The following is a 24,736-nucleotide window of genomic DNA, read 5'->3' on the forward strand; positions in this document are numbered from 1 at the left end:
CCCGATGAGCAGCGGGTGGAGCCCCCCCGAGCACCCCCAAAATCCCCCCCGCGTGACGCCCCCCCCCAAAACCCCCCGCGGGGGTGGGGGAGGGCTGAGACTCCCCCTCAGTGAGGGGGGGGTTGGGGGGAACCCCCCAGAAATGGGGCAATAAACGAGATTTCAGCCAAATTCAGGGGGCCTTTATTGAGGGGGGAGGGACCCAAAATCCCGGGTGGGGTTTGGGGGTCCCCCCACATCGGAGGGGATGGTCCAGGGGGTTTGGGAGGGTGGGGGGCACCCCAGGGGGGTTCTGCGGGGATTTTGGGGCACCTCCCCCAAAAATGATCCAATCCCTGCTGTGGATCCAGAGAGGAGATTCCCAGAGGAAAATCTGGGGTTTTTTTTTGGGGTTCCCAAACCCCAGGTTGAGGCTCCGTGGGGTTTTGGGGTGCCTCAGGGGGGATTTTGGGGTGCTCCCCCCCACCTGATCCAGTCCCTGCCGTGGATCCAGAGAGGAGATGCCCAGAGGAATATTTGGGGTTTTTTGGGGGGGTTTTGGGGTTCCCCTGGATTGAGGCTCCTGGGGTGTTTTTGGGGTGCCCCGGGGGTGTTTTTGGGGCACCCTTGGGGATGGTTTTGGGGTGCCCCGGGGGTGTTTTTGGGGCACCCTTGGGGGTGTTTCTGGGGTGCCCCGGGGGTGATTTTGGGGCACCCCCGGGAGGTTTTGGGGTGCCCTCGAGGGTGTTTTTGGGGCACCCTTGGGGATGGTTTTGGGGTGCCCCGGGGGTGTTTTTGGGGCACTCTTGGGGGTGTTTTTGGGGTGCCACGGGGGTGTTTTTGGGGTGCTGGGGGGGTTTTGGGGCCCCCCTCACTTGATGCAGTCCATGACGTGGATCTGCAGCGTGTCCATGTCCGGAGCCTTGTACTGGCACTTGGGGCAGCACAGGTCGGGCCCCTCCTCGGGGGGGGGCAGGAGCCCCCCAAAACCTGCGGGGGGATGGGGGGAGGGGCACAGTCAGGCCCTGCCCCTCCCCCAGGGGGGGATTTGGGGGTCCCGGGCCCCCCCTCTGTACTCACCCCCCGCTGGGGCCGGGGCCGGGGGCGGCTCCGAGTGCCGGTTCCGCATCTCCTCCAGACGGGCCCTGGGGGCAATGGGGGGGTTGGGGGAATTTGGGGCATCAGGGCAGAATTTTGGGGGGGTCTCAGGGGGCTTTGGGGGGTCAGGGAGGGGTTGGGGGGGGCTAGTGGTTGTTTGGGGGCCGTTGGGGATTCAGGGAGATTTTGGGGGGGGCTGGGGGTTTTGGGGGGGCACCCAGAGTGTTTGGGGGAGTTGAGGGATTTTGGGGGGGTCTGGGGGATGTCAGGAAGGAGGGAGAGGGGAATGGGGGTCCCTGGGGGTGGTTTTGGGGCTTCTCAGGGCGTTTGGGGTTGTTTTCGGGGTGTTCTGGGGCAGCTTTAGAGTGGGGGCTTTTGTTGTGGCCCCCAGGGGTGTTTTGGGGAGGTTTTGGGGGGTTTGGTTGTTCCGCAGGCGGTCAGGCCGGTTGGGGGGAAATTGGGGTCTCTTGGTGCGTTTGGGGGTGGTTTTGGGGTGTTTGGGGGCGTTTTTGGGATGTTAAGGGGAGTTTTGAGGGGTTTTTGGGGTGTTTCAGGATATTTGGGGGTGGTTTTGGGGTGGTTTGGGGTGTTTCGGGGTTGTTCCAGGGTGGTTTTGGGGTGTTTTGGGGGTGTTGTAGGAGTGTTCCAGGGTGGTTTTGGGGTGTTTTGAAGTGCTCTGGGGTGTTTTTGGGCTGTTCCGGTGTGTTTTCAGGGTGTTCCGGTGTGTTTTTGGGGTGTTTCTGGGGGGTTTTTGGGGTGTTTTGGGGTGTTTCTGGGGTTTCAGTGCCCTACCGGGCCCCGTCCCCGCCGAGCCGCAGCCGCAGCTGGTTCAGCTCCTCCTGCAGAGCCTCGCGCTGCCCGTGCAGCTGCTCCCGCGCCGCGCGCTCCGCCTCGAAATCCGCACGGTAGATGTCGGCCTGGGGACACCGGCGGGTCAGGACCCCCAAACCCAACCAGGGAAACCCAAAACCCAACCAGGGAAACCCAAAACCAACTAATGAACCCCAAATCCAACCAGGGAAACCCAAACCCAACCAGGGAACCCCCAAGTCCAACCAGAAAACCCCAAAATCCAACCAGGGAATCCCAAATTCAACCAGGGAACCCCCAAACCCAACCAGGGAACCCCAAACCCAACTAGGGAACCCCAAATCCAACTAATGAACCCCAAAATCCAAATGGGGAACCCCCAAACCCAACCAGGGAACCCCAAATCCAACCAATGAACCCCAAAATCCAACCAGGGAACCCCAAACCCAACCAGGGAACCCCAAAACCCAACCAGGGAAAGCCAAAACCCAACCAGGGAACCCCAAATCCAACTAATGAACCCCAAAACCCAACCAGGGAACCCCAAAATCCAACCAGGGAACCCCCAAATCCAACCAGAGAACCCCCAAACCCAACCAGGGAAACCCAAAACCCAACCAGGGAACCCCAAATCCAACCAATGAACCCCAAAATCCAACCAGGGAACCCCAAAACCCAACCAGGGAAAGCCAAAACCCAACCAGGGAACCCCAAATCCAACTAATGAACCCCAAAACCCAACCAGGGAACCCCAAAATCCAACTGGGGAACCCCCAAAATCTCCCCAGGCCTCCCCTGGCTCCGCCTTGGTGACGTCAATCCCCCTGGATTTTAGGGGGGCTTGGGGGCGGGGTCAGGACCCCTCCAGGATCCCCCAAATCCCACTGGACCCCCAAAGCTCCCCCCCAAAGCTCCCCCTGCTCTGCCCCCACATCCACCCTGGGTGCAAGGGGGGCAAGGCTGGGGGAAGATTTGGGGGGGTCAGGGGAGATTTGGGGGGCTCTGGGGGGTCATGGGAGATTCGGGGCTGTCAGGGGGAGTCAGGGGAGATTTGGGGGGGTCAGGGGGGCTCGGGGGGGCATCAGGGGAAATTTGGGGGGGTCAGGGGAGATTTGGGGGGGTCAGGGGGTCTCTGGGGGGGTCGGGGGGGTCAGGGGGGCTCTGGGGGGGGTCAGGGGAGATTTGGGGGGGTCAGGGGGGCTCTGGGGGATCAGGACCTCCCCAGGACCCACCTGAGCTCCCTCAGGACCCCTCTGGGCACCCCCAAATCCCCCTGATGTTCCCAGATCCCCCCAGCCCCACCCTGGGGACATTCACCTGGGTTTGGGGGGGTCGGGGGTCTCGGGACCCCCCCCCAAGGACCCCCCCGGCCCCCCCAGCCCCACCTGGGCCTGCAGCACCGGGATGGTCTCCAGGGCCGCCCGCTGGCGCTCGGCCTCGGCCTTGAGGCGATCGATGAGCTCCTGCTTGAGCGCCAGCGCCGCCTCGGCCGCCCGCAGCTGCTCCTGCGTCACCTGCACAGGGGGAGGGACACCTGGGACACCTGGGACACCTGAGAGATCACCTCTGACACCTGGGGGACACCTGCGACACCTGGGGGACACCTGGGACACCTGAGAGATCACCTGGGGGACACCTGGGACACCTGAGAGATCACCTGGGGGACACCTGAGAGATCACCTGGAGGACACCTGCGGGACACCTGGGGGACACCTGCGACACCTGAGAGATCACCTCTGACACCTGGGGGACACCTGGGACACCTGCGGGACACCTGGGGGACACCTGCGACACCTGAGAGATCACCTGTGACACCTGTGGCATCTGGGACACCTGGGGGACACCTGGACACCTGGGGGACACCTGGGGGACACCTGAGAGATCACCTGGGACACCTGTGGCATCTGGGACACCTGGGGGACACCTGGACACCTGGGGGACACCTGGGGGACACCTGAGAGATCACCTGGGACACCTGGGACACCTGGGGGACACCTCTGACACCTGGGACACCTGGGGGACACCTGAGAGATCACCTGGGACACCTGGGGCACCTGGGGGACACCTGTGACATCTGGGGGACACCTGGGACACCTATGGGATCGCCTGTGCCACCTGGGGTCACCTCTGGCACCCTCAATCCCCCCCACTGCACCCCCAGTGTGGCCTCGGCCACCTGGAGCTGCTCCTGCATCACCTGGGGGTGACAATGACACCTGGGGGTCACCTGGGGGACACCTCTGTCACCCCCAGGCCCCCAAGTGCAGCCTCAGCTGCCCGAGCTGCTCCTGGGCCACCTGCAGAGGGACAGTGACACCTTGCAGGTGTCACCTGGGCCACCTGGGGGTCACCTGTGTCACCCCCAGCCGCCCAGCTGCAGGCTCCTGTGTCACCTGGGGCAGGACAGTGACACCTGGGGGGCACCTGTGTCACCTGGGGGGTGGCATTGTCACTTGGGGACTCACCTGAGGGCACCTGAACCACCCAAGGGGCCACAGGGACGTGCCAGGTGTCCCCAAGGGGCTGGGACGGGACCAAGGTGCCACCGCAGGGGGAATGAAAGAGGGGACAAGGGGCTGCCCTGGGGTCCCCAAGGGAGGGGACACGTCCCCAGGTGTCCCCCGGTGTCCCCTGTCCCTCACCTGGCTCCGTTTGTCCCCCTCCAGGCTGGCCTTGATGTGGGCGTCGTACTCCTGGAACAGGTGATGGTAGGCAGCCTGCAGCTGCACCAGCTTCCTCCTGGGACATTGGGGACATTAGGGACACTGGGGACACTGGGGACATGGACTGGGGACATTGGGACATGGACTGGGGACAGGCGGCCTGCAGCTGCACCAGCTTCCTCCTGGGACACTGGGGACATTGGGGACACTGGGGACACTGGGGACATGGACTGGGGACATTGGGACATGGACTGGGGACAGGCGGCCTGCAGCTGCACCAGCTTCCTCCTGGGACACTGGGGACATTGGGGACACTGGGGACATGGACTGGGGACATTGGGGACACTGGGGACACTGGGGACATGGACTGGGGACATTGGGGACATGGACTGGGGACAGGCGGCCTGCAGCTGCACCAGCTTCCTCCTGGGACATTGGGGACATTGGGGACACTGGGGACATGGACTGGGGACATTGGGGACATGGATTGGGGACATTGGGGACATGGACTGGGGACATTGGGGACATGGACTGGGGACACTGGGGACATTGGGGACACTGGGGACATTGACTGGGGACAGGCAGCCTGCAGCTGCACCAGCTTCCTACTGGGACATTGGGGACATTGGGGACATGGACTGGGGACACTGGGGACACGGACTGGGGACAGGCAGCCTGCAGCTGCACCAGCTGCCTCCTGGGGACAGGGGACAGTGAGGGGACACTGGGGACATTGGGGACATTGAGAACATCATTGGGGACAGCAAGGGGACACTGGGGACATCATCAGGGACAGGTGGCTTCTGCCTTGGGGACACTGGGGACATTGTGAGTGCCACTGCCTCCCCCGTGTCCCCTCACTGGGACAGGTGGCCTTGAGCCCCACCAGCTTCCAGCTGGGACACTGGGGACAGTGAGAGGACACTGGGGACATCAATGGGTGTTCCCAGGTGCCACCCCTGCCCACGTCCCCCCAGTGTCCCCGTTGTCACTCACTCCTCCCCCGTGCCCCCAATGTCCCCGTTGTCACTCACTCCTCCTCGGTGGCCCCAATGTCCCCAATGTCCTCGTTGTCACTCACTCCTCCCCCGTGTCCCCAATGTCCCCGCTGTCACTCACTTCTCCTCGGCGGCCCCAATGTCCCCAATGTCCCCATTGTCACTCACTCCTCCCCAGTGTCCCAAATGTCCCCGTTGTCACTCACTTCTCCTCGGTGGCCCCGTGCCGCTCCACCCTCAGGGCAGTTTCCAGGTTGGTCACCTGGAGCCGGAGCTGGTCCAGCTGCACCTGGTGGCCCTGGGTCACCTCCTCCAGCTGCTGGCACCGCTCGGCGTCACCGCGGGCCCTGCGACACAGGGACACCCCATTGTCACCCACTGTCACCCTGTGCCACCTCCTCCAGCTGCTGGCACCGCTCGGTGTCCCCATGGGCCCTGGGACATCCCAGGGACACCCCGCTGTCACTCAGTGCCACCCCGTGTCAGTGTCACCTCCTCAAACTGGTGGCACCGCCTGGCATCCCCTTGGGCTCTGCGTGTCACCCAACGTCACCCAGTGTCACCTCCTTGAGCTAGTGGCACCACTCAGCACCCATTGAGCCCTGTGACACCCAGTGTCACCCGATGTCACCTGCACAGGTGTCACCTGCACAGGTGTCACCCCGACCTGCGCTCCAGGTGCTCCCGCTCCGCCCGGCTCTGCTGCGGTGTCCTCTCCCCTTGGGGACAGTCCCTGACCACGACCACCCCTCGTGCCACCCCCAGGTGTCCCCCCAGGTGTCCCTGTGTCCCCCCAGGTGTCCCCATGTCCCCCCAGGTGTCCCCACCTGCGCTCCAGGTGCTCTCTCTCCGCCCGGCTCCGCTCCAGGCGATTTTGGCTCTCCCGGAGCTCCCCCAGCAGCGACGTCACCTGGGCCTGCACCTGCGCCTTGTCCTGCTGGGGACAGGGACAGGGACACTGTCACCCCCGCTGGCACCTGCGCCTTGTCCTGCTGGGGACAGGGACAGGGACACTGTCACCCCCACTGGCACCTGCGCCTTGTCCTGCTGGGGACAGGGACAGGGACACTGTCACCCTCTGCGTGTCACCAGCTATCCCCAGGTGTGTCCGGTGTCCCCAGCTGTCCCCAGTGTCCCCAGCTGTCCCCATGTTGCCACAGAGCCCCCGGTGTCCCCAGGGCTGTCCCCATGTCCCCAGGGCTGTCTCCGGGTGTCCCCAGGGCTGTCCCCAGGTGTCCCCCGGGCTGTCCCCATGTCCCCAGGTGTCCCCAGGGCTGTCCCCATGTCCCCCGGGCTGTCCCCATGTGCCCAGGTGTCCCCAGGCCTGTTCCCAGGTGTCCCCAGGGCTGTCCCCATGTCCCCAGGGCTGTCCCCATGTCCCCAGGTGTCCCCGGTACCTCCAGCTGGCGGCGCAGGCCCTGCAGCTGCAGCTCGGCCGCACGGGAAACGTCCTGAGCCCGGAGCTCAGCCACGGCCACGCGTGCCCGCAGTGCCACCAGCCTGTCCCCAAATGTCACCAAGGGTCACCAGTGTCACCAAACCCTGCCCACGCGCGCCCACAGTGCCACCAGCCTGTCCCCAAATGTCCCCAGATGTCACCAAACCCTGCCCACGTGCGCCCGCAGTGCCACCAGCCTGGGGACAATGTTCTCAGAGTGTCCCCAACACCCCCAGCCTCCCTCAGCCATGGCCTAGGGGTCCCCAAGGTGTCCCCAAGAACCCTCAGGTGTCCCCAGTGTGTCCTCAAATGTCCCCAAGTGTCTCCAAGTGTCCCCAAAGTGCTCCTGAAGCAACTCCAAAGTGTCTCCAAAGTGCTCCAAGGTGTCCCAAAGTGCCCCCAAGTGTCCCCAGAGTGGTCAAAAAGTGTCCTCAGACCGTCCCAAGACGGTCCCCAAGTGACCTCAGAGTGCCCCCAACTGCCCCAAGACTGTCCCCAAGTACCCCAGACTGTTCCCAAGCATCCCCAGATTGTACCCAAGTGTGCCCAGACTGTCCCCAAGTACCCCCAGACTGTCCCCAGGTGTCCCCAGACTGTCCCCAAGTGACCCCAGAGTGCCCCCAGCTGCCCCAGACTGTCCCCAGGTGTCCCCAAGTACCCCCAGAATGTCCCCAGAATGTCCCCAGGTATCCCCAGACTGTCCCCAAGTACCCCCAGACTGTTCCCAAGTATCCCCAGAGTGTCCCCAAGTGAACCCAGACTGTCTCCAGACTGTCCCCAGGTGTCCCCAGAGTGTCCCCAGGTGTCCCCAGGGTCCCTGACTCACTCAGCCTCAGCCTCTGCCAGGCGCTGCCTCAGCTGCTCCTCGGAGCTGGGGGGACATGAGGGGGGGTCAGGAGGGGTTGGGGACATCGGGGTGTCCCCAAGGGGCAGGGGACAGGGGGGTGGGGCTCACCTGGGCTCCGGGGGGGTGCTGGGGGGGGCCTGGGGGGGCTCCGGGACAGCGGGGACATCCTCCAGTGGGGGGGACACCGAGCGGGGGGGCGCCTCGGGGGGCTGTGGGGACATTGGGGACATCAGGGGGACATTGGGGGACATCAGGGGGACACTGGGGGCTCTCCAGGGGACACTGGGGGACACCAGGGGTGCCCCAGGGGGGCTGTGGGGCCAGGGAGGGGACACTGGGGGGAGGAGGGAGGACATTGGGGGACACAAAGGGGACATGGTGGGTGCAGTGGGAGGGGTGGGAGGACACGGGGAGGGGACACGGGGGGAGGGGGCACAGTGGGGGGGCCACACATACCTCGGTGCTGGTGTCAGGGGCGCTCCTGCAGATGTCCCCAGTGTCCCTGAGAGTGTCCCTGAGGGTGTCCCTGATGTCCTCAGGGCTGTCCTTGGTGTCCCTGATGTCCCCAGCGGTGTCCTTGGTGTCCGTGAGGGTGTCCCTGATGTCCCCAGGGGTGTCCTCGGTGTCCCTGATGTCCCCAGCGGTGTCCTTGGTGTCCCCGGGGGTGTCCCTGCCGTCCCCGGGGGTGTCTGTGGTGTCCTCAGGGCTGTCCCCGGGGGTGTCCCCACGCTGTCCCCGCAGGTGCAGCACCAGGTCCCGGGCCTGTCCCCAGCGTCCCCAGAGCAGCTCCCGCTCCCCCCGGCGCTGCTGCTGCAGCTTCCGCAGCTCCTCCAGGCGCTGCCGCAGCGACTGCGTGCAGTGACACAGGGCCCCTGGGGACAGGGACACAGAGGGACACAGGGACAGCAGTGACACAGTGACACAGGGCCCCTGGGGACAGGGACACAGGGACAGCAGTGACACAGGGCCCCTGGGGACACAGGGACACAGTGACACAGGGACACAGTGACACAGGGCCCCTGGGGACAGGGACACAGAGGGACACAGTGACACAGGGACAGCAGTGACACAGGGCCCCTGGGGACAGGGACACAGGGACAGCAGTGACACAGGGCCCCTGGGGACACAGGGACACAGGGACACAGTGACACAGGGCCCCTGGGGACAGGGACACACAGGGACACAGGGACAGCAGTGACACAGTGACACAGGGCCCCTGGGGACACAGGGACACACAGGGACACAGAGCCCCTGGGGACACAGGGACACAGTGACACAGGGACACAGGGACAGCAGTGACACAGGGCCCCTGGGGACACAGGGACACAGGGACACAGTGACACAGGGACACAGGGCCCCTGGGGACACAGGGACAGCAGTGACACAAGGCCCCTGGGGACACAGTGACACAGGGACACAGTGACACAGGGACAGCAGTGACACAGGGCCCCTGGGGACAGGGACACACAGGGACACAGGGACAGCAGTGACACAGTGACACAGGGCCCCTGGGGACACAGGGACAGCAGTGACACAGGGCCCCTGGGGACACAGGGACACAGTGACACAGGGACACAGGGACAGCAGTGACACAGGGCCCCTGGGGACACAGGGACACAGTGACACAGGGACACAGGGACAGCAGTGACACAGGGACACAGGGACACAGTGACACAGGGCCCCTGGGGACAGGGGGACAGAGACAGCAGTGACACAGGGCCCCTGGGGACAGGGACACAGGGACACAGTTACACAGGGCCCCTGGGGACAGGGACACACAGGGACACAGGGACAGCAGTGACACAGTGACACAGGGCCCCTGGGGACACAGGGACACAGGGACACAGGGACACAGGGACAGCAGTGACACAGGGCCCCTGGGGACAGGGACACACAGGGACACAGGGACACAGTGACACAGGGCCCCTGGGGACAGGGACACACAGGGACACAGGGACAGCAGTGACACAGTGACACAGGGCCCCTGGGGACACAGGGACACAGTGACACAGGGACACAGGGCCCCTGGGGACACAGGGACACAGTGACACAGGGACACAGGGACAGCAGTGACACAGGGCCCCTGGGGACAGGGACACACAGGGACACAGGGACAGCAGTGACACAGGGACACAGGGACACAGGGACAGCAGTGACACAGGGCCCCTGGGGACACAGGGACACACAGGGACACAGTGACACAGTGACACAGGGCCCCTGGGGACACAGGGACACAGGGCCCCTGGGGACAGGGACACAGGGACAAAGTGACACAGGGACAGCAGTGACACAGTGACACAGAGACAGCAGTGACACAGGGCCCCTGGGGACACAGGGACAGCAGGGACACAGGGACACAGGGACAGCAGTGACACAGGGACAGCAGTGACACAGGGCCCCTGGGGACAGGGACACAGGGACACAGTGACACAGGGCCCCTGGGGACACAGGGACAGCAGTGACACAGTGACACAGGGACACAGGGACAGCAGTGACACAGGGCCCCTGGGGACACAGGGACACAGGGACACAGGGACAGCAGTGACACAGGGACAGCAGTGACACAGGGCCCCTGGGGACACAGGGACAGCAGGGACACAGGGACACAGGGACAGCAGTGACACAGTGACACAGGGACAGCAGTGACACAGGGACAGCAGTGACACAGGGCCCCCGGGGACAGGGACACAGGGACACAGGGCCCCTGGAGACAGCAGTGACACAGGGCCCCTGGGGACAGCAGTGGGGATAGCAGCAGGGACAGTGAGGACATCAGCAAAGACAGGGGCCATCGGACAGCAGGGACACTGGGGACATCGGCAGGGACCGGGGGCATCAGGGACATCGGGACACTGGGCACCTTCAGGGGACATCAGAGGGGTTGGGGACATTGGGCAGGGTTTGGACATCAGGGGGTTTGGGGACATTAAGGATATTGGGGCTTTGAACACTGAGAGGCCATTGTGACATTGACGACATTGGGACACGGGGGGGACATCGGGGGTAAGTTGGGGACATCGGGGGACGTTGGGGACACTGGGAGCACCGGGGACATCGGGGGACGTTGGCGTAATGAAGAACATGGAGAGGACATTGGGGACCTTGGGGACATCGTGGGGGACATCGGGGATGTGGGGATGTTTGGGGGGACATCGGGGACATCGAGCGACTTTGAGGGGACTGGAGACACTGGGGGACATTGGGGGGGACATTGGAGGTGCTGAGGGCATCGGGGGACATTGGGGACTGGGGACACTGGGGACATTGGAATGTTGGGGAGACATTGGGGAACATTGGGGACATTGGGGAGATTGGGGAGATTGGGGACATTGGGATGTTGGGGGGACATTGGGGACGTTGGGGGGGACTGGGGACATTGGGGACATTGGGATGTCGGGGGGACATTGGGGGGATTGGGGACACTGGGGACATTGGGATGTCGGGGGGACATTGGAGATGCTGAGGGCATCGGGGGACATCGGGGGACATTGGGGACACCACTGGGGACACCCTCCCAGTCCCTCCCAGTCCGCCCAGTTCTCACCCCTCAGCTCGCGGTTCTCCGCCCGCAGCCGCTGCAGCGCCTCCGCCAGCGCCGGCTCCGCCTCGGGCCCCGGCTGCACCATCTCTGCGGGCCGCCGCCAGCGCCCGCCGCTCATCGGCGGCTGCCGGGGGGCCCGGGCGGCTCGGGGGCGGTTTGGGGCTGAGCTCGGGGGTTTTTGGGCCGAGTTCGGGGATTTTTGGGATCCCGGCGGCGCCGCCACTTCCCGCTTCCGCCGCGAGCGCGTGACGTCACCGCGCCGCGCTGTACTTCCGCCTCGGGAAATGTCACGGCGGCGCCATAGCAACGCCGAGGGCGGAGAGCGCTGATTGGTTACGCCTCCGTGTGTAGCCCCGCCCTTGATCGGCGCTGATTGGTTGGTGCGGGAAGAGGCTCGGCGGTGATTGGCGAATAAGGGGTGAGGGCGTGGTTGAGGGCGTGGCCTCTGTGAAGGGATGGGGACGCGCGCGAGCGTGGGGGAGGCGGCGCGAGCGCGGCCGGAGCGGGAAGGTGTGGGGGAAATTTGGAGAAATTGGGCAAATTTGGGGAAATTCGGGAGGACGTGAGGGGATCTGGGCTCTGGGATGGTCCGGGGGGTCCATGGAGGCCCGGGGGGGAGCGTCAGGGGGAAACTGGTGGGAGCTGAGGGGGAATGTGGGGGGCTTTAGGGCGGAAATGGGGGAATTCGGGGTCTGTGAGGGATCTGGGGGGAATTTGGGGTCTGTGAGGGATCTGGGGAGAATTTGGGGTCTGTGAGGGATCTGGGGGGAATTTGGGGTCTGTGAGGGATCTGGGGGGAATTTGGGGGAGGGTTGGGGGCAGGGAGGGCGGAAATTGAGAGTCTGGGGGTGTCGAGGGGTCCGTGAGGGTCTGGGGAGATTTTGGGGGGGTTGAGGGGAAATTGATGGAGGGCGAAGGCGGAAATGGGGAAAATTTGGGGATCTGGGGAGATTTGAGGGGATCTGGGGGGTCCGTGAGGGCCTGGGGGTTTTATGGGGGGGAACGGGAGGGAACTGGGGGGGGGATGGGGAGGGGGTTAGGAGGGGTTTTGGGGGGCTGAATGCAGAAATGGGGGGATTTGGGGGAACTGGGGCGGATCTGGGGGGGGACAATGGGGGGAGGGCGTGTCCTGCCCCACCCCGGCCCCGCCCATCACCCCCAAATCCTGGCCCCAGGTGCCAAACCCCACCCCCAAATCGCCGCTCCCGCCCCACCCAACCCCAAATCCCACCCCCCAGTGCCTAAACCCGCCCCAAAACCTCCAAATCCCACCCCCCAGTGCCCAAATCCGCCCCAAAACCTCCAAATCCCACCCCCCCAGTGCCCAAACCCGCCCCAAGACCTCCAAATCCCACCCCCTTAGTGCCCAAACCCGCCCCAAGACCTCCAAATCCCATTCCCCAAGTGCCCGAACCTGCCCCCCAAGTGCCAGCTCTGCCCCCCAAGTGCCAGCCCTGCCCCCACAAGTGCCCCAGCCCTGCCCCCCCAGTGCCAGCCCTGCCCTTCAAGTGCCCACCCGTCCCTCCAGGTGCCCTTTCCTGCCCCACAACCCCTCAAATCCTTGCCTGGGGTGCCCAAACCTGTTCCTCTGTTCCCCAAATCCTGCCCGGGGTGCCCGAACCGGCCCCCCAAGTGCCCGGTCCGGCCCCCCAAGTGCCCGAACCGGCCCCCCAAGTGCCCGGTCCGGCCCCCAGGAGCGATGCCGGGCCCAGGTGAGGAGGCGCCGGGCACCGGGGGGGAGCTGAGCCGCTCGCAGGTGTGCGGGATGCTCCGGCAGGAGCTGAGCCGGGACGGAGCCTTCCTCCAGGGCCACCCGCATGTCCTCGTCATCCTCGGCGCCTCCGTGAGTGGGGACGGGGGGAGGAAGGGGTTTAGGGGGGGTTGGGGGCGGAATGAAGGGGGTTAGGGGCAGAAATTTGGGGTTTGTGGGGGAATAAAGGAGTTTGGGGGGGAATGAGGGGGGATTGAGGGGGTTAGGGGCAGGAATTTGGGAGATGGGGGGTTATAAAGGAGTTTGAGGGCTATTGCAGGGCTAGAGGGGGGAAAGAAGAGGTTTAGGGGCAGAAATCTGGGGGTTGTGGGGTGGAATAAAGGGGTTTGGGGAGGAATCAGGGCAGATGGAAGTGGGATGAAGGGGTTTAGGAGGGAATTGGGGGGTTGGAGGGGGAATAAATGGGGTTGGGGCAGAAATTTGGGGCTTGGGTGGCAGAATGAAGGAGTTTGAGGGAATTGGGGGGCTGGAGGGGAGAAAGAAGGGGTTTAGGGAGAGAAATTTGGGGCTCGTGGGGTGGAATAAAGGGGTTTAGGGGGATATTGGGGGGCTGGAGGGGAGAATTGGGGAATGAAGGGGAGTGAAGGGGTTTGGGGGGGATATTGGGGGATGGGGAAGGGATGAAAGGGTTTGGGGGGGATATTGGGGGATGGGGAAGGGATGGAAGGGTTTGGGGGGAAATGAGGGGGCTGGAGGAACAAAAAAGGGGAAGCAGATCTGGGGGAAATGGGTGGATATTGAGAGCTGTAAAGAAAATTTGGGGGCAGTAAAGAGAATTAGGAGATTTGGGGGTGAATAAAGGATATTGGGGGGGGTTGAGGGGGAAGTAAAAGGGGTTAGGGGAGAATTGGGGGGATTTTGGGGGCCTTGGGGCAAGCTGAAGGGGGTCAGGAGGAAATGGGGGGAATTTTGGGGGGGACTTGGGGGTTATTTGGGGTCACTGGAGGATGAGGGAGGGGCGGCCACACTGAAGCCTCGGGGGAGGGTGGGGGAGGGGAGGGGAAGGAGTTGGGGTGCCCCGCCCACCCCTCCCTCCAGGTCAGCCCTCGGGGCCAGGGTGGGGCCGCCCCTCCCCCACCCGCCCCTCCCCCACCCGCCCCTCCCCCACCCGCACCCCAACTTCCTCCTCCGCCCCTCCCCCACCCCGTTACCCAACACCTCTCATTGAACGCCCCGGGGGGGAGGGGCGGCGGCGCTGACTCAGCACATTCCGGGGGGTGGGGGAGGGGCCGGGGCCGCACTCAGCGCTGGCCTCGCCCCTCCCCCACCCCTGACGACCCCTCCCCCACAGGGCGACTTGGCCAGGAAGAAGATTTACCCCACGATCTGGTACGGGGACACCTGGGGACAGCAGGGACAGCAAGGGGACCATGGGGACAGCAAGGGGACAATGGGGACACCTGGGGACAATGGGGACAGCGGGGGACAGCAGGGACACCGGAGGGACCATGGGGACACCTGGGGACAGCAGGGACACCGGGGGGACCATGGGGACAGCAAGGGGACCATGGGGACACCTGGGGACAGCAGGGACACCGGGGGGACCATGGGGACAGCAAGGGGACCATGGGGACACCTGGGGACAGCAGGGACACCAGGGGGACCATGGGGACAGCAAGGGGACCATGGGGACACCTGGGGACAGCAGGGACACCAGGGGGACCATGGGGACAGCAAGGGGACCATGGGGACACCTGGGGACAGCAGGGACACCAGGGGGACCATGGGGATACCTGGGGACAGCAGGGACACCAGGGGGACCATGGGGACAGCAAGGGGACAATGGGGACACCTGGGGACAATGGGCACACTGAGGGGACCATGGGGACAGCAAGGGGACAATGGGCACACTTGGGGACAATGGGCACACTGAGGGGGCCATGGGGACAACAGGGACACCTGGGGACTGCGGGAACAACGGTGTCATCAAGGCCACCTGTGTTCCACCTGTCACCAGGGTCCCATGGGTCACCAGTGTCCCCACAGCCACCCAGGCAACCAGCGTCACCAATGGCCCCAGGGGCCACCCGTGTCCCCACCCGTCCCCAGGGTCACTGATGTCACCAGGGTCACTGGGGCTGTCAGAGCCATTGAAGTCCCCGCTGTCCCCAGGGCCACCAGAGTCACTGATACCGCCAGGGCCACCAGGGCCACTCTGGGGTCACTGCTGTCCCCAGGGCCACCGGGGCCGCCAATGTCACTCAGTGCTGTTTCCAGTGCCACCAGTGCTGCCATTGTCTGCTCTGTCCCCAGTGTCACCACAGCTGTGTGTCCCTGCTGTCCCCAGCACCACTTGTGTTACCAGCTGGCACCAGTGTCCCCAGTATGAGCCAGTGTCCCCAGTTCCTCCTTTTGCTGCTTCTATCCCCTCTGTGTCACCTGTCCCTGTGTTACCTGTCCCAGGGTGACATGGGGACAGGAGCCCCCATTACCAGTGTCACCAATCTGAGAGAGTGTTGGTGATACCAGTGTCACCTTAGGCCTGGTGTCCCCCGAGGGGGGTGGTGACAGTGCTGGGGGTGTCCCCAGGGGCTTGGTGACACAGGTGACAGTGCTACCCCCCAGGTGGCTCTTCTGGGACAGGCACCCCCTGATGCCAGTGTCCCTGGCGGGGGTTGGGGACACAGGTGACAGCAGTGTCCCTTGTCCCCGGGTGGCTGTTCTGGGATGGGTTCCTCCCTGATGCCAGTGTCTCTGGGGGGGTTTGGGGACACAGGTGGTGGCACAGGTGACACCAGGAACACAGGTGACAGCGCTGTCCCTTGTCCCCAGGTGGCTGTTCCGGGACGGGCTCCTCCCCGATGCCACGCGCGTCGTCGGCTTCGCCCGCTCGCCCCTCACCGTGGAGCTCATCCGGGAGCAGACCATGCCCTACCTCAAGGTGACAGCACTGTCCCCTCCTGGCCTCACCTGTCCCTTCCTGTCCCTCTGTGTTCCTTCTGTCCCCACCTGTCTCCTCTGTCCCCTCCTGACCTCACCCGAACCTTCCTGGCCCCACATGTCCCCAGGTGTCCCCCAAGGACAGGCTCTGCCCGATGTTGTGTCCCTGTGTCCCCTCACCTGTCCCTGCCTGTTGCAGGTGACCCCTGAGGGTATTCTCTGTGTTCCCCTTCTCACCTGTGCCCTGTCCTGGTCTGTCCCCACAGGTGACCCCCGAGGACAGGCCCCGCTTGGCCACATTCCTGTCCCTGTCTCACCTATCCCCTGTCCCTGGGTCCTGTGTCTCACCTGTCCCTGTCTGTGTCCACAGGTGACTCCTGAGGATGGTCCCTGTGTCCCTTGTCTCACCTGTACCTTGTCCCTGTGTCCCTGTCTCACCTGTTCCCTGTCCCTCCCTGTCCCCACAGATGACCCCCGAGGACAGTTCCTGCCTGGCCATGTTCCTGTCCTTGTCTCACCTGTCCTTAAGTGTCCCCACAGGTGACCACTGAGGATGGGCCCCGCTTGGCCACGTTCCTGTCTTTGTCTTACCTGTCCCCTGTCCCTGTCTCACCTGTCCTTGTCTCACCTGTCCTCGTGTGTCCTCACAGGTGACCCCTGAGGATGGGCCCCGCCTGGCCGCGTTCCTGTCCCTGCAGAGCTTCGTGCGGGGTCAGTACGGGGACGAGGCCTCGTTCCGGGCGCTGGACACTCACCTGCGGGGGCTGCCCGGGGGCGACCGTGCCCACCGGCTCTTCTACCTGGCCCTGCCCCCCAGCGTGTACACACCTGTGACCCAGCACCTGAGGGCTCTGTGCATGGGACAGGGGTGAGTGGGGACACAGGGACACACCTGTGACAGCACCTGCGGGACAGGGGTGAGTGGGGACACGGGGACACACCTGGGATCCAGCACCTGAGGGCTCTGTGCATGGGACAGGGGTGAGTGGGGACACAGGGACACTCCTGGGATCCAGCACCTGAGGGACAGGGGTGAGTGGGGACACGGGGACACACCTGGGATCCAGCATCTGAGGGCTCTGTGCATGGGACAGGGGTGAGTGGGGACATGGGGACACACCTGGGATCCAGCATCTGAGGGCTCTGTGCATGGGACAGGAGTAAGTGGGGACACAGGGACCATGTCCTCCTGTGCCCCTGCACATTCCCATGTTCCCTATATCCCATGTCCCTTGTGTCCTTGTGCTCTCGTGTACCCCCACACCTTCTGTATCCCTGTGTGCCACCATGTCCCCCCATGTGTCCCCGTGTCCCCCCGTGTCCCTGTGTGCCCATGTGTCCTCGTGTCCCACCATGTCCCTACATTCTTTAGGTCCCATGTGTCCCCATGTCCCTCCATGTTCCTTGTGTCCCCATGTGTCCCATGTCCTCTGTGTCTCTGCATGTTCTCCCACGTCCATGTCTCTCGTGTCCCTGTATTCCGGTGTGTCCCCCCGTGTCCCCCTGTCCCTGCCCTCACGTCCCCGTGTCCCTGTCCCCAGGTGGAACCGTGTGATCGTGGAGAAGCCGTTTGGGCGGGACCTGGGCTCGTCGGAGGAGCTGTCGGCGCACCTGAGCGCGCTGTTCCGCGAGGAGCAGATCTACCGCATGGACCACTACCTGGGCAAGGAGATGGTGCAGAGCCTCATGGTGCTGCGGTGAGCCGGGGACACGGGAGGGGACAGGGGACATGAGAGGGGACACGCCCAGCACTCCTCACCCACCCCTCACCTGCCCCAGGTTCGGCAACCGCATCTTCGGGCCCATCTGGAACCGGGACAACGTTGCCTGCGTGGTGCTCACCTTCAAGGAGCCCTTCGGCACCGAGGGCCGCGGTGGCTACTTTGATGACTTCGGCATCATCCGGTGAGGATGGACGTCCCTGGTGTCCCCGTGTCCTCTCCTTGTCCCCCCGTGTCCCCCGACCCCGTGGCAGCGCCGGCTCCCCACAGGGACGTGATGCAGAACCACCTTCTGCAGCTGCTCTGCCTCGTGGCCATGGAGAAGCCGGCATCCACCAACCCCGACGATGTCCGTGACGAGAAGGTGGGGACAGCAGGGACACCTGCTGGGGTGTCACCAAAGTGTCACCACCCCCTAATACCACACCGGTCACTGAGCTTTATGTCCCTGATGGTCACATCATGGTCATGGCCGCAGGGACCATCCCCAGATGGCCCCAGGGTTGTGTCCCCTTATGGCCACATCCCCCCACCCCAGTCATGTCCCACCACCATGTTCTTGATGGTGGCCCCCAAAGCCACATCCCCCATGGCCATATCCCCAACTGTGTTCCCTCACCCCATTGTTGATGGTAGCCCCCCAGAACCACATTCCCCATGTTCTCGCTGACCATGTCCCCACCCATGTCCTATCATCCTGTTATCAATGGTGGACCCCAATGCCACAACTCCCATGGCCACGTCCCAAACCACATCTTATCAGCACCTTCTTGTTGATGACCCCCCAAAACCATGTCCCCCAATGGCTACATCCCCCACACCCCCATCCCATTGCCTGTTCTTACTGGTGGCCCCCCATAAACATGTCCCTGTGGTCTCACTGGAGCCCCCATAACCAGGTGTCCCTCACCTGTCCCCCAGGTGAAGGTGCTCAAGTGCATCAGCCCGGTGGAGCTGCAGGACGTAGTGCTGGGCCAGTATGTGGGCAACCCCGAGGGACCCCCTGAGGCACAGAAGGGCTACCTGGACGACCCCACGGTGCCCCCCGGCTCCACCACGCCCACCTTCGCCACTGCTGTGCTGCGTGTGGCCAACGAGCGCTGGGACGGTGAGAGGGGGTGACGGCCGTGATGGCGGTGGTGATGGTTGCCACGGTGATGACATCTGTGGTTGTGATGGTGATGATGATGGCAATGACCATGATGATGGCGGTTGTCATGGTGATGATATTCATGGCTGTGATGATGATAATGGTGGTGGTGGAAATGGTGTAGTGATGATGATGATGATGGTGGTGGCCATGGAGATGGTGCTGATGATGGTGGCGATGGCCACAATGGTGACATTGATGAACAGAGGATGATAGAGGTTTTGACCATGATGATGGTGATGGTTAGAATGATGATGGAGATGATGAGCAATGGTGATGCCTATGATGATGATGATGGTGGTGGTAGTGACAATGCTGATGGTGTCCCAGGTGTGCCGTTGCTTCTGCACTACGGGAACATGCTGGGACAGGGATGGGTGGTGAGAATTATGATAACATTGATGGATGATGATGATGGTGACACGTTGATGGATGTTGATGATTTTGACAAAGTTGGTGGTGATGTTGTTGATGATGGTGATGGATGTTGACATTGTGGATGATGACAGTGATGAAGATGTGGGTGGATGGATGTTGATGATGATGACAGTTGGACGTTGATGACATTGGTTATGATGGTGGATGCTGATGATTGTGGTGATGTTGATGGATGTTGACAATGTGGATGATGGCAGTGTTGGTGATGATGGTGATGGATATTGACGATGATAACGACAATTACGATGATGATGACAATGTTGATGGATGATGATGACAACGATGATGATGTTGGTGGTAATGATGGTGATGGATGTTGATGATGATGATAAGCACGATGATGATGATGACAATGTTGATTGATGTTGATGATGATGTTGACAATGATGTTGGTGATGATGATGTTGCTGGATATTGACGATGATGATGATGACGATAAGCATGTTGATGGGTGTTGATGACTGATGATGTTGACAGTGTTGGTGCTGCTGCTGATGATAGCGTAGATGATGGGACTGATGACCATGGCGATGTTGACGATGATGATGTCAATGTTGAGAATGCCAGTGTTGATAACATCGGTGATGTTGTTGATGACAATGTTAGCGATGACAATGACAATGATGACCATGACGAGGACCCCTCAGGTGTCCCCTCCATGCTGTGCTGTGGGAAGGCACTGGGATGGTGATTATGTTGATGGGTGTTGATGACGATGATGATGTCAACAATGACAATGATGATGATGATGATGGCGATGATGATGTGGATGTTGATGATGCTGATAATATTGATGCTGACAGTGACAACGATGACAAAGACAATGCTGCTGTCCCCAGGCATCCCATTTTTGGTGCACTGCAGGAAGGCACCTGGGATGTTGATCGATGGTGATGGATGGTGATGGATTTTGATGATGATGATGTTAGTGATGACAATGATGATATTGACGATGACAATGCCAACAATGCTGCTGTCCCCAGGTGTCCCGTTCATGCTGCGCTGCTGGGATGGTGATGGATGGTGATTATGTTGCTGATGTTGATGGATATTGATGAAAATGATGATACTGACAATGACAAAAATGCCATCGATGGATGGTGATGTTGATGACAATGATGTTAGCAATGCCAATGATGATGGTGTGGATGGTGATGGTGATGGATGTTGATGACTGATGTTAGCGATGACAATGGTGGTGATGTTGATGAACGGTGATGGATTTTGATGCATATTAATGGATGTTGATGATGATGATGTTAGCGATGACAACGATGATGATGGTGTGGATGGTGATGTTGATGGATGGTGATGGTTGTTGATGACGTTGTTAGTGATGATGATGATGATGGTGTAGATGGTGATGTTGAAGGATGGTGATGGATGTTGATGATGATGATGTTAGCGATGACAACGATGATGATGATGATGTGGATGGTGATGTTGATGGATGGTGATGGATGTTGATGATGATGACTGATGTTAGCGATGACAATGATGATGATGGTGATGTTGATGGATGCTGGTGGATGTTGATGATGATGATGTTAGTGATGACAATGATGACAATGATGTGGATGGTGATGTGGATGGTGATGTGGATGATGATGATGTTAGCGATGACAACAATGATGATGATGGTGTGGATGGTGATGTTGATGGATGGTGATGGATGTTGATGACCATGATGTTAACGATGACAACGATGATGACAGTGTAGATGGTGATGTTGATGGATGGTGATGGATGTTGATGACCATGATGTTAACGATGACAACGATGATGATGGTGTAGATGGTGATGTTGATGGATGGTGATGGATGTTGATGACAACAATGACAATGATGACAATGATGATATTGATGATGACAATGCCAACGACGCCGCTGTCCCCAGGCGTCCCGTTCGTGCTGCGCTGCGGGAAGGCGCTGAACGAGCGCAAGGCCGAGGTGCGGCTGCAGTTCCGGGAGGTGCCCGGGGACATCTTCGCGCGGCAGTGCAAGCGCAACGAGCTGGTGGTGCGGGTGCAGCCGCGTGAGGCCGTCTACGCCAAACTGAACACCAAGAAACCCGGCATGTTCCTGCGGCCCGAGGAGTCCGAGCTCGACCTCACCTACGGCAGCCGATACAAGGTACCCAAAAGTGGGGGTGGGGACATGGGAACGGAGCATTGAGACCCAAAAGTGGGGTTTGGGGACACGGAAATGGGGATGGGGACACAAAATGGGACGTGAGGAAATGGAAATGGGGGTGGGGACACGGGAATGGGAGTGGGAACATGGGAATGGGGTTTGGGGACACAAAAATGGAGCATTGAGACCCAAAATGGGGTTTGAGGACACAAAAATGGGGTTTGGGGACATAGAAATGGGGATGGGGACACAAAATGGAGCTTGGAGACATGGAAATGGGGGTGAGGACACAGAAATAGGGTTTGGCGACAGAAAAATGGACCACTGAGACACAAAAATGGGGTTTGGGGACATGGAAATGGGGATGGGGATACAGAAATAGGATTTGGGGACACAAAAACAGACCACTGAGAGCCAAAAATGGGGCTTGGGGACACAGAAGTGGGATTTGGGGACACAAAAATGGATGACTGAGACCCAAAAATGGGGTTTGGGGACACAAAAATTGAACATTGGCACCCAGAAATGAGGGCTGGGGACATGAAAATGGAACATTGAGACCCAAAATGGGGTTTTCAGACCCCGAAACGGGGCTGGAACCCCAAAATCTCAACACTGAGACTCAAAATTGGGGTGTTAAGACCAAATTGGAACACTGAGACCCCAAAATTGGGGGTGGAGACATCACATCTTAGGGGGTTCTTCACACCTGGGGAGGTCCCCAAAATGCACCTGGGGAGGTTCCTAAACCCACCTGGGTCCCCCCAAATCCCAGGTGTTCCCCACACACCTGGGGCCACCTCAAACCCAGAGGAGCCCCCAAAATCCCCAAACCCCGGGGTGTCCCCAAAGCCCAGGTGTCCCCCCACACCTGGGGGTGTCCCCCCACACCTGGGGGCGCCCCCAGACGCCCCCAGACCACCCTGGTGCCCCCCAGGACGTGAAGCTGCCGGATGCCTACGAGCGGCTGCTGCTGGATGTCATCTGCGGGAACCAAATGCACTTTGTGCGCAGGTGAGAGGGGACAGGTGACACCTGGGGACAGGGGGGACATGGTGGGGACAGGTGGGACTTGGGATCAGGTGGGATCTGGGGACAGGGGGGACGTGGTGGAGACAGGTGGGACATAGAGGGGAGGGGACAGGTGGGACAGGTGGGACACAGGGACAGGTGACATCTGGGGACAGGTGGGACATAGAGGGGAGGGCACAGGTGGGGTATGGGGACAGGTGGGACATAGAAAAGAGGGCATAGGTGGGACATGGGGATAGGTGGGACAGAGGGACAGGTGACACCTGGGGACAGGTGAGACTGGGAGGGTGGGGGGTGGCAGTACAGGTAGGACCAGTTTGGAGGAGCTGAAGAGTCTGGGGGGGACATGGGGGGACAGATGAGTCCAGTTTGGGGGGGGGGTGAGTGAGGCCAGTTTAGGAGGACAGGTGGGACCAGTCTGGGGTGGGAGGGGAGATGGGATTTGGGAGGAGCAGGTGAGGCCAGGTTTGGGGGGAGACAGGCAGGATTTTGAGGGGGGAAGATGGGACCAGTTTGGAGGGACAGACTGGACTGGTTTGAGGGGGGCAGGTGAGTCTGGGGGAGCAGGTGGGATGTGGGGAGGACAGGTGAGGACAGTTTGGGGGGGACAGGTGACTCTGGGCAGGGCAGGGCAGGGCAGGGGGGTACCAGTGTGAGGGGGATGATGGGACCAGTTTGAGGGGGATGATGGGGCCAGTTTGGAGGGGGGGAAAACGGGTCAGGTGAGTTTGAGGGGACAGGTGGGACCAGTTTGGAGGAGATGGGACCAGTTTGGGGGCCCAGGGTTGCCCAGCTGAGCCTGGGGAGGGCTGAGGTGAGGTTTTGGGGGAGTTTTGGGGTCCCCCAGCTCAGTTTTGGGGTGTCCCCCTCCCCCCAGTGACGAGCTGCGTGAGGCCTGGCGCATCTTCACCCCCCTCCTGCACCAGATCGAGCAGCGCCGCGAGCCCCCCATCCCCTACCCCTACGGCAGGTGAGGGACCAGCACCTGGGGGGGAGGGGCTGGTCCCGGGGGTCCTGTTGGGGATCTGGGGGTCCCAGGAGTCCCACTGGGGATTTGTGTTGTCCAAGGGGCTTGGTGGGGGGGTCTCACTGAGGATTTGGGGGGGTCCTGTTGGGGATTTGGGGGGTCCCAGGGGGTCTCACTGAGGATTTGGGGGTCTGTTGGGGATTTGGGGGGTCCCGGGGGTTTCACTGAGGATTTGGGGGGTCTTGGGGATTTGAGGGGTCCGGGGGTCTCACTGAAGATTTGGGGGGTCCCGTTGGGGGTATGGGGGTCCCGGGGATCCCCCCTGATCCCGGGTCCCCCCCTTTCCCAGCCGGGGCCCCCCCGAGGCGGATGAGCTCCTGCGGCGGGCAGGGTTCCTGTACGAGGGCACCTATCGGTGGGTGCCCCCCCCCGGGCCCGACCCCCACTCCTGACCCACGGCCGGACCCCCCAAAAACACTCCAGGGCTCTGGGCTGGGGGTTGGTGCCCTATGGGACCCCCCCTGCTCCGTAATCCCCCCAATCCTGCCCCACAGTGCCCCCAACACACTCCAGCCCCCCAAAAACACCTCTGGGCTGGGGGTGACCCCCATAATCCCCCCCCACCCCATAGAGCCCCCCAACCTTGCCCCATAGACCCCCCAGGGCCCCCTAACCCCCCCCCAGCTGGGACCAAAGCTCCCCCTCCCCCAATCAAACCCGCAAAGCTTAATTACCCCCTCATTGTCCCTCCCCCCCCCCCCCCCACCGGGAGCAATTAATGATTAATGGAAATCAATTAATCAATTAACCCACCATTAACCAGGACCAATTAAACCCACCTTTGGCTAATTAATTATCACCAGCACCTTCTAATTGCCCCCAGGCACTTAATGGGCAGAGCCCCCCTATGGCACTTATGGGGCAGAACCCCAACACTTGTGGGGTCAGGACCCCAAAAGTTATGGGGTCAGGACCCCAACACCTGTCAGGCACAATCCCCACGGGGGCGGGGGGAGTCCTTGGACCCCAAAGGGGGCGGGGCCGAGGCACACAGGTGGGATTTATACTAATGAGGAAGTGGAGTTTATGCTAATGAGGAAGCATAATTTATGCTAATGAGGAAGCGTTGCCGTTGCCGGGAGAACACTGATGGGGCGGGGCCAGTGGGTCAGCGGCCAATCCGGAGGCAATGGTGAAGAGGGGCGGGGCCGAAGGGGGCGGGGCCGCGCCGGAGCGCTGCTGTCACCAGCACACCTGAGCACAGCTGAGCA

At 62.0% G+C, this 24,736-nt stretch overlaps 2 protein-coding genes across 3 annotated transcripts; one reads left to right on the forward strand and one right to left on the reverse strand.

Annotated features, from left to right (window-relative positions):
* Nucleotides 1–160: 160 nt before the first annotated feature.
* Nucleotides 161–11,688, reverse strand: IKBKG (inhibitor of nuclear factor kappa B kinase regulatory subunit gamma). Of its 2 annotated transcripts, none has more exons than XM_053967959.1 (12): nucleotides 11,378–11,688; nucleotides 8,290–8,705; nucleotides 7,942–8,042; nucleotides 7,813–7,857; nucleotides 6,946–7,048; nucleotides 6,376–6,482; nucleotides 5,755–5,895; nucleotides 4,530–4,626; nucleotides 3,273–3,401; nucleotides 1,870–1,994; nucleotides 1,060–1,124; nucleotides 161–969 (listed from the first exon to the last, which is right to left on the reverse strand). In XM_053967959.1, the coding sequence occupies exons 1-12, from the start codon at nucleotides 11,490–11,492 to the stop codon at nucleotides 851–853; spliced, it is 1,563 nt and encodes a 520-aa protein (XP_053823934.1). In that variant the 5' UTR covers nucleotides 11,493–11,688; the 3' UTR covers nucleotides 161–850. The 2 variants fall into 2 exon arrangements, with proteins under 2 accessions (XP_053823934.1, XP_053823933.1); XM_053967958.1 differs by having other exon boundaries at nucleotides 6,376–6,485.
* A 130-nt stretch (nucleotides 11,689–11,818) lies between these two features.
* Nucleotides 11,819–24,318, forward strand: G6PD (glucose-6-phosphate dehydrogenase). The gene is made up of 13 exons (XM_053967957.1): nucleotides 11,819–11,884; nucleotides 13,069–13,217; nucleotides 14,437–14,474; nucleotides 15,918–16,026; nucleotides 16,676–16,893; nucleotides 17,567–17,722; nucleotides 17,805–17,930; nucleotides 18,017–18,110; nucleotides 18,668–18,854; nucleotides 21,231–21,466; nucleotides 22,404–22,480; nucleotides 23,376–23,468; nucleotides 23,815–24,318. Exons 1-13 carry the CDS (start codon nucleotides 11,830–11,832, stop codon nucleotides 23,915–23,917), a joined length of 1,641 nt encoding a protein of 546 aa, XP_053823932.1. The 5' UTR covers nucleotides 11,819–11,829; the 3' UTR covers nucleotides 23,918–24,318.
* Nucleotides 24,319–24,736: the final 418 nt, after the last annotated feature.

The sequence above is a fragment of the Vidua chalybeata genome, chromosome 32 (genome assembly GCF_026979565.1).
Source record: "Vidua chalybeata isolate OUT-0048 chromosome 32, bVidCha1 merged haplotype, whole genome shotgun sequence".
NCBI classification, from domain to species: Eukaryota; Metazoa; Chordata; class Aves; order Passeriformes; family Viduidae; genus Vidua; species Vidua chalybeata.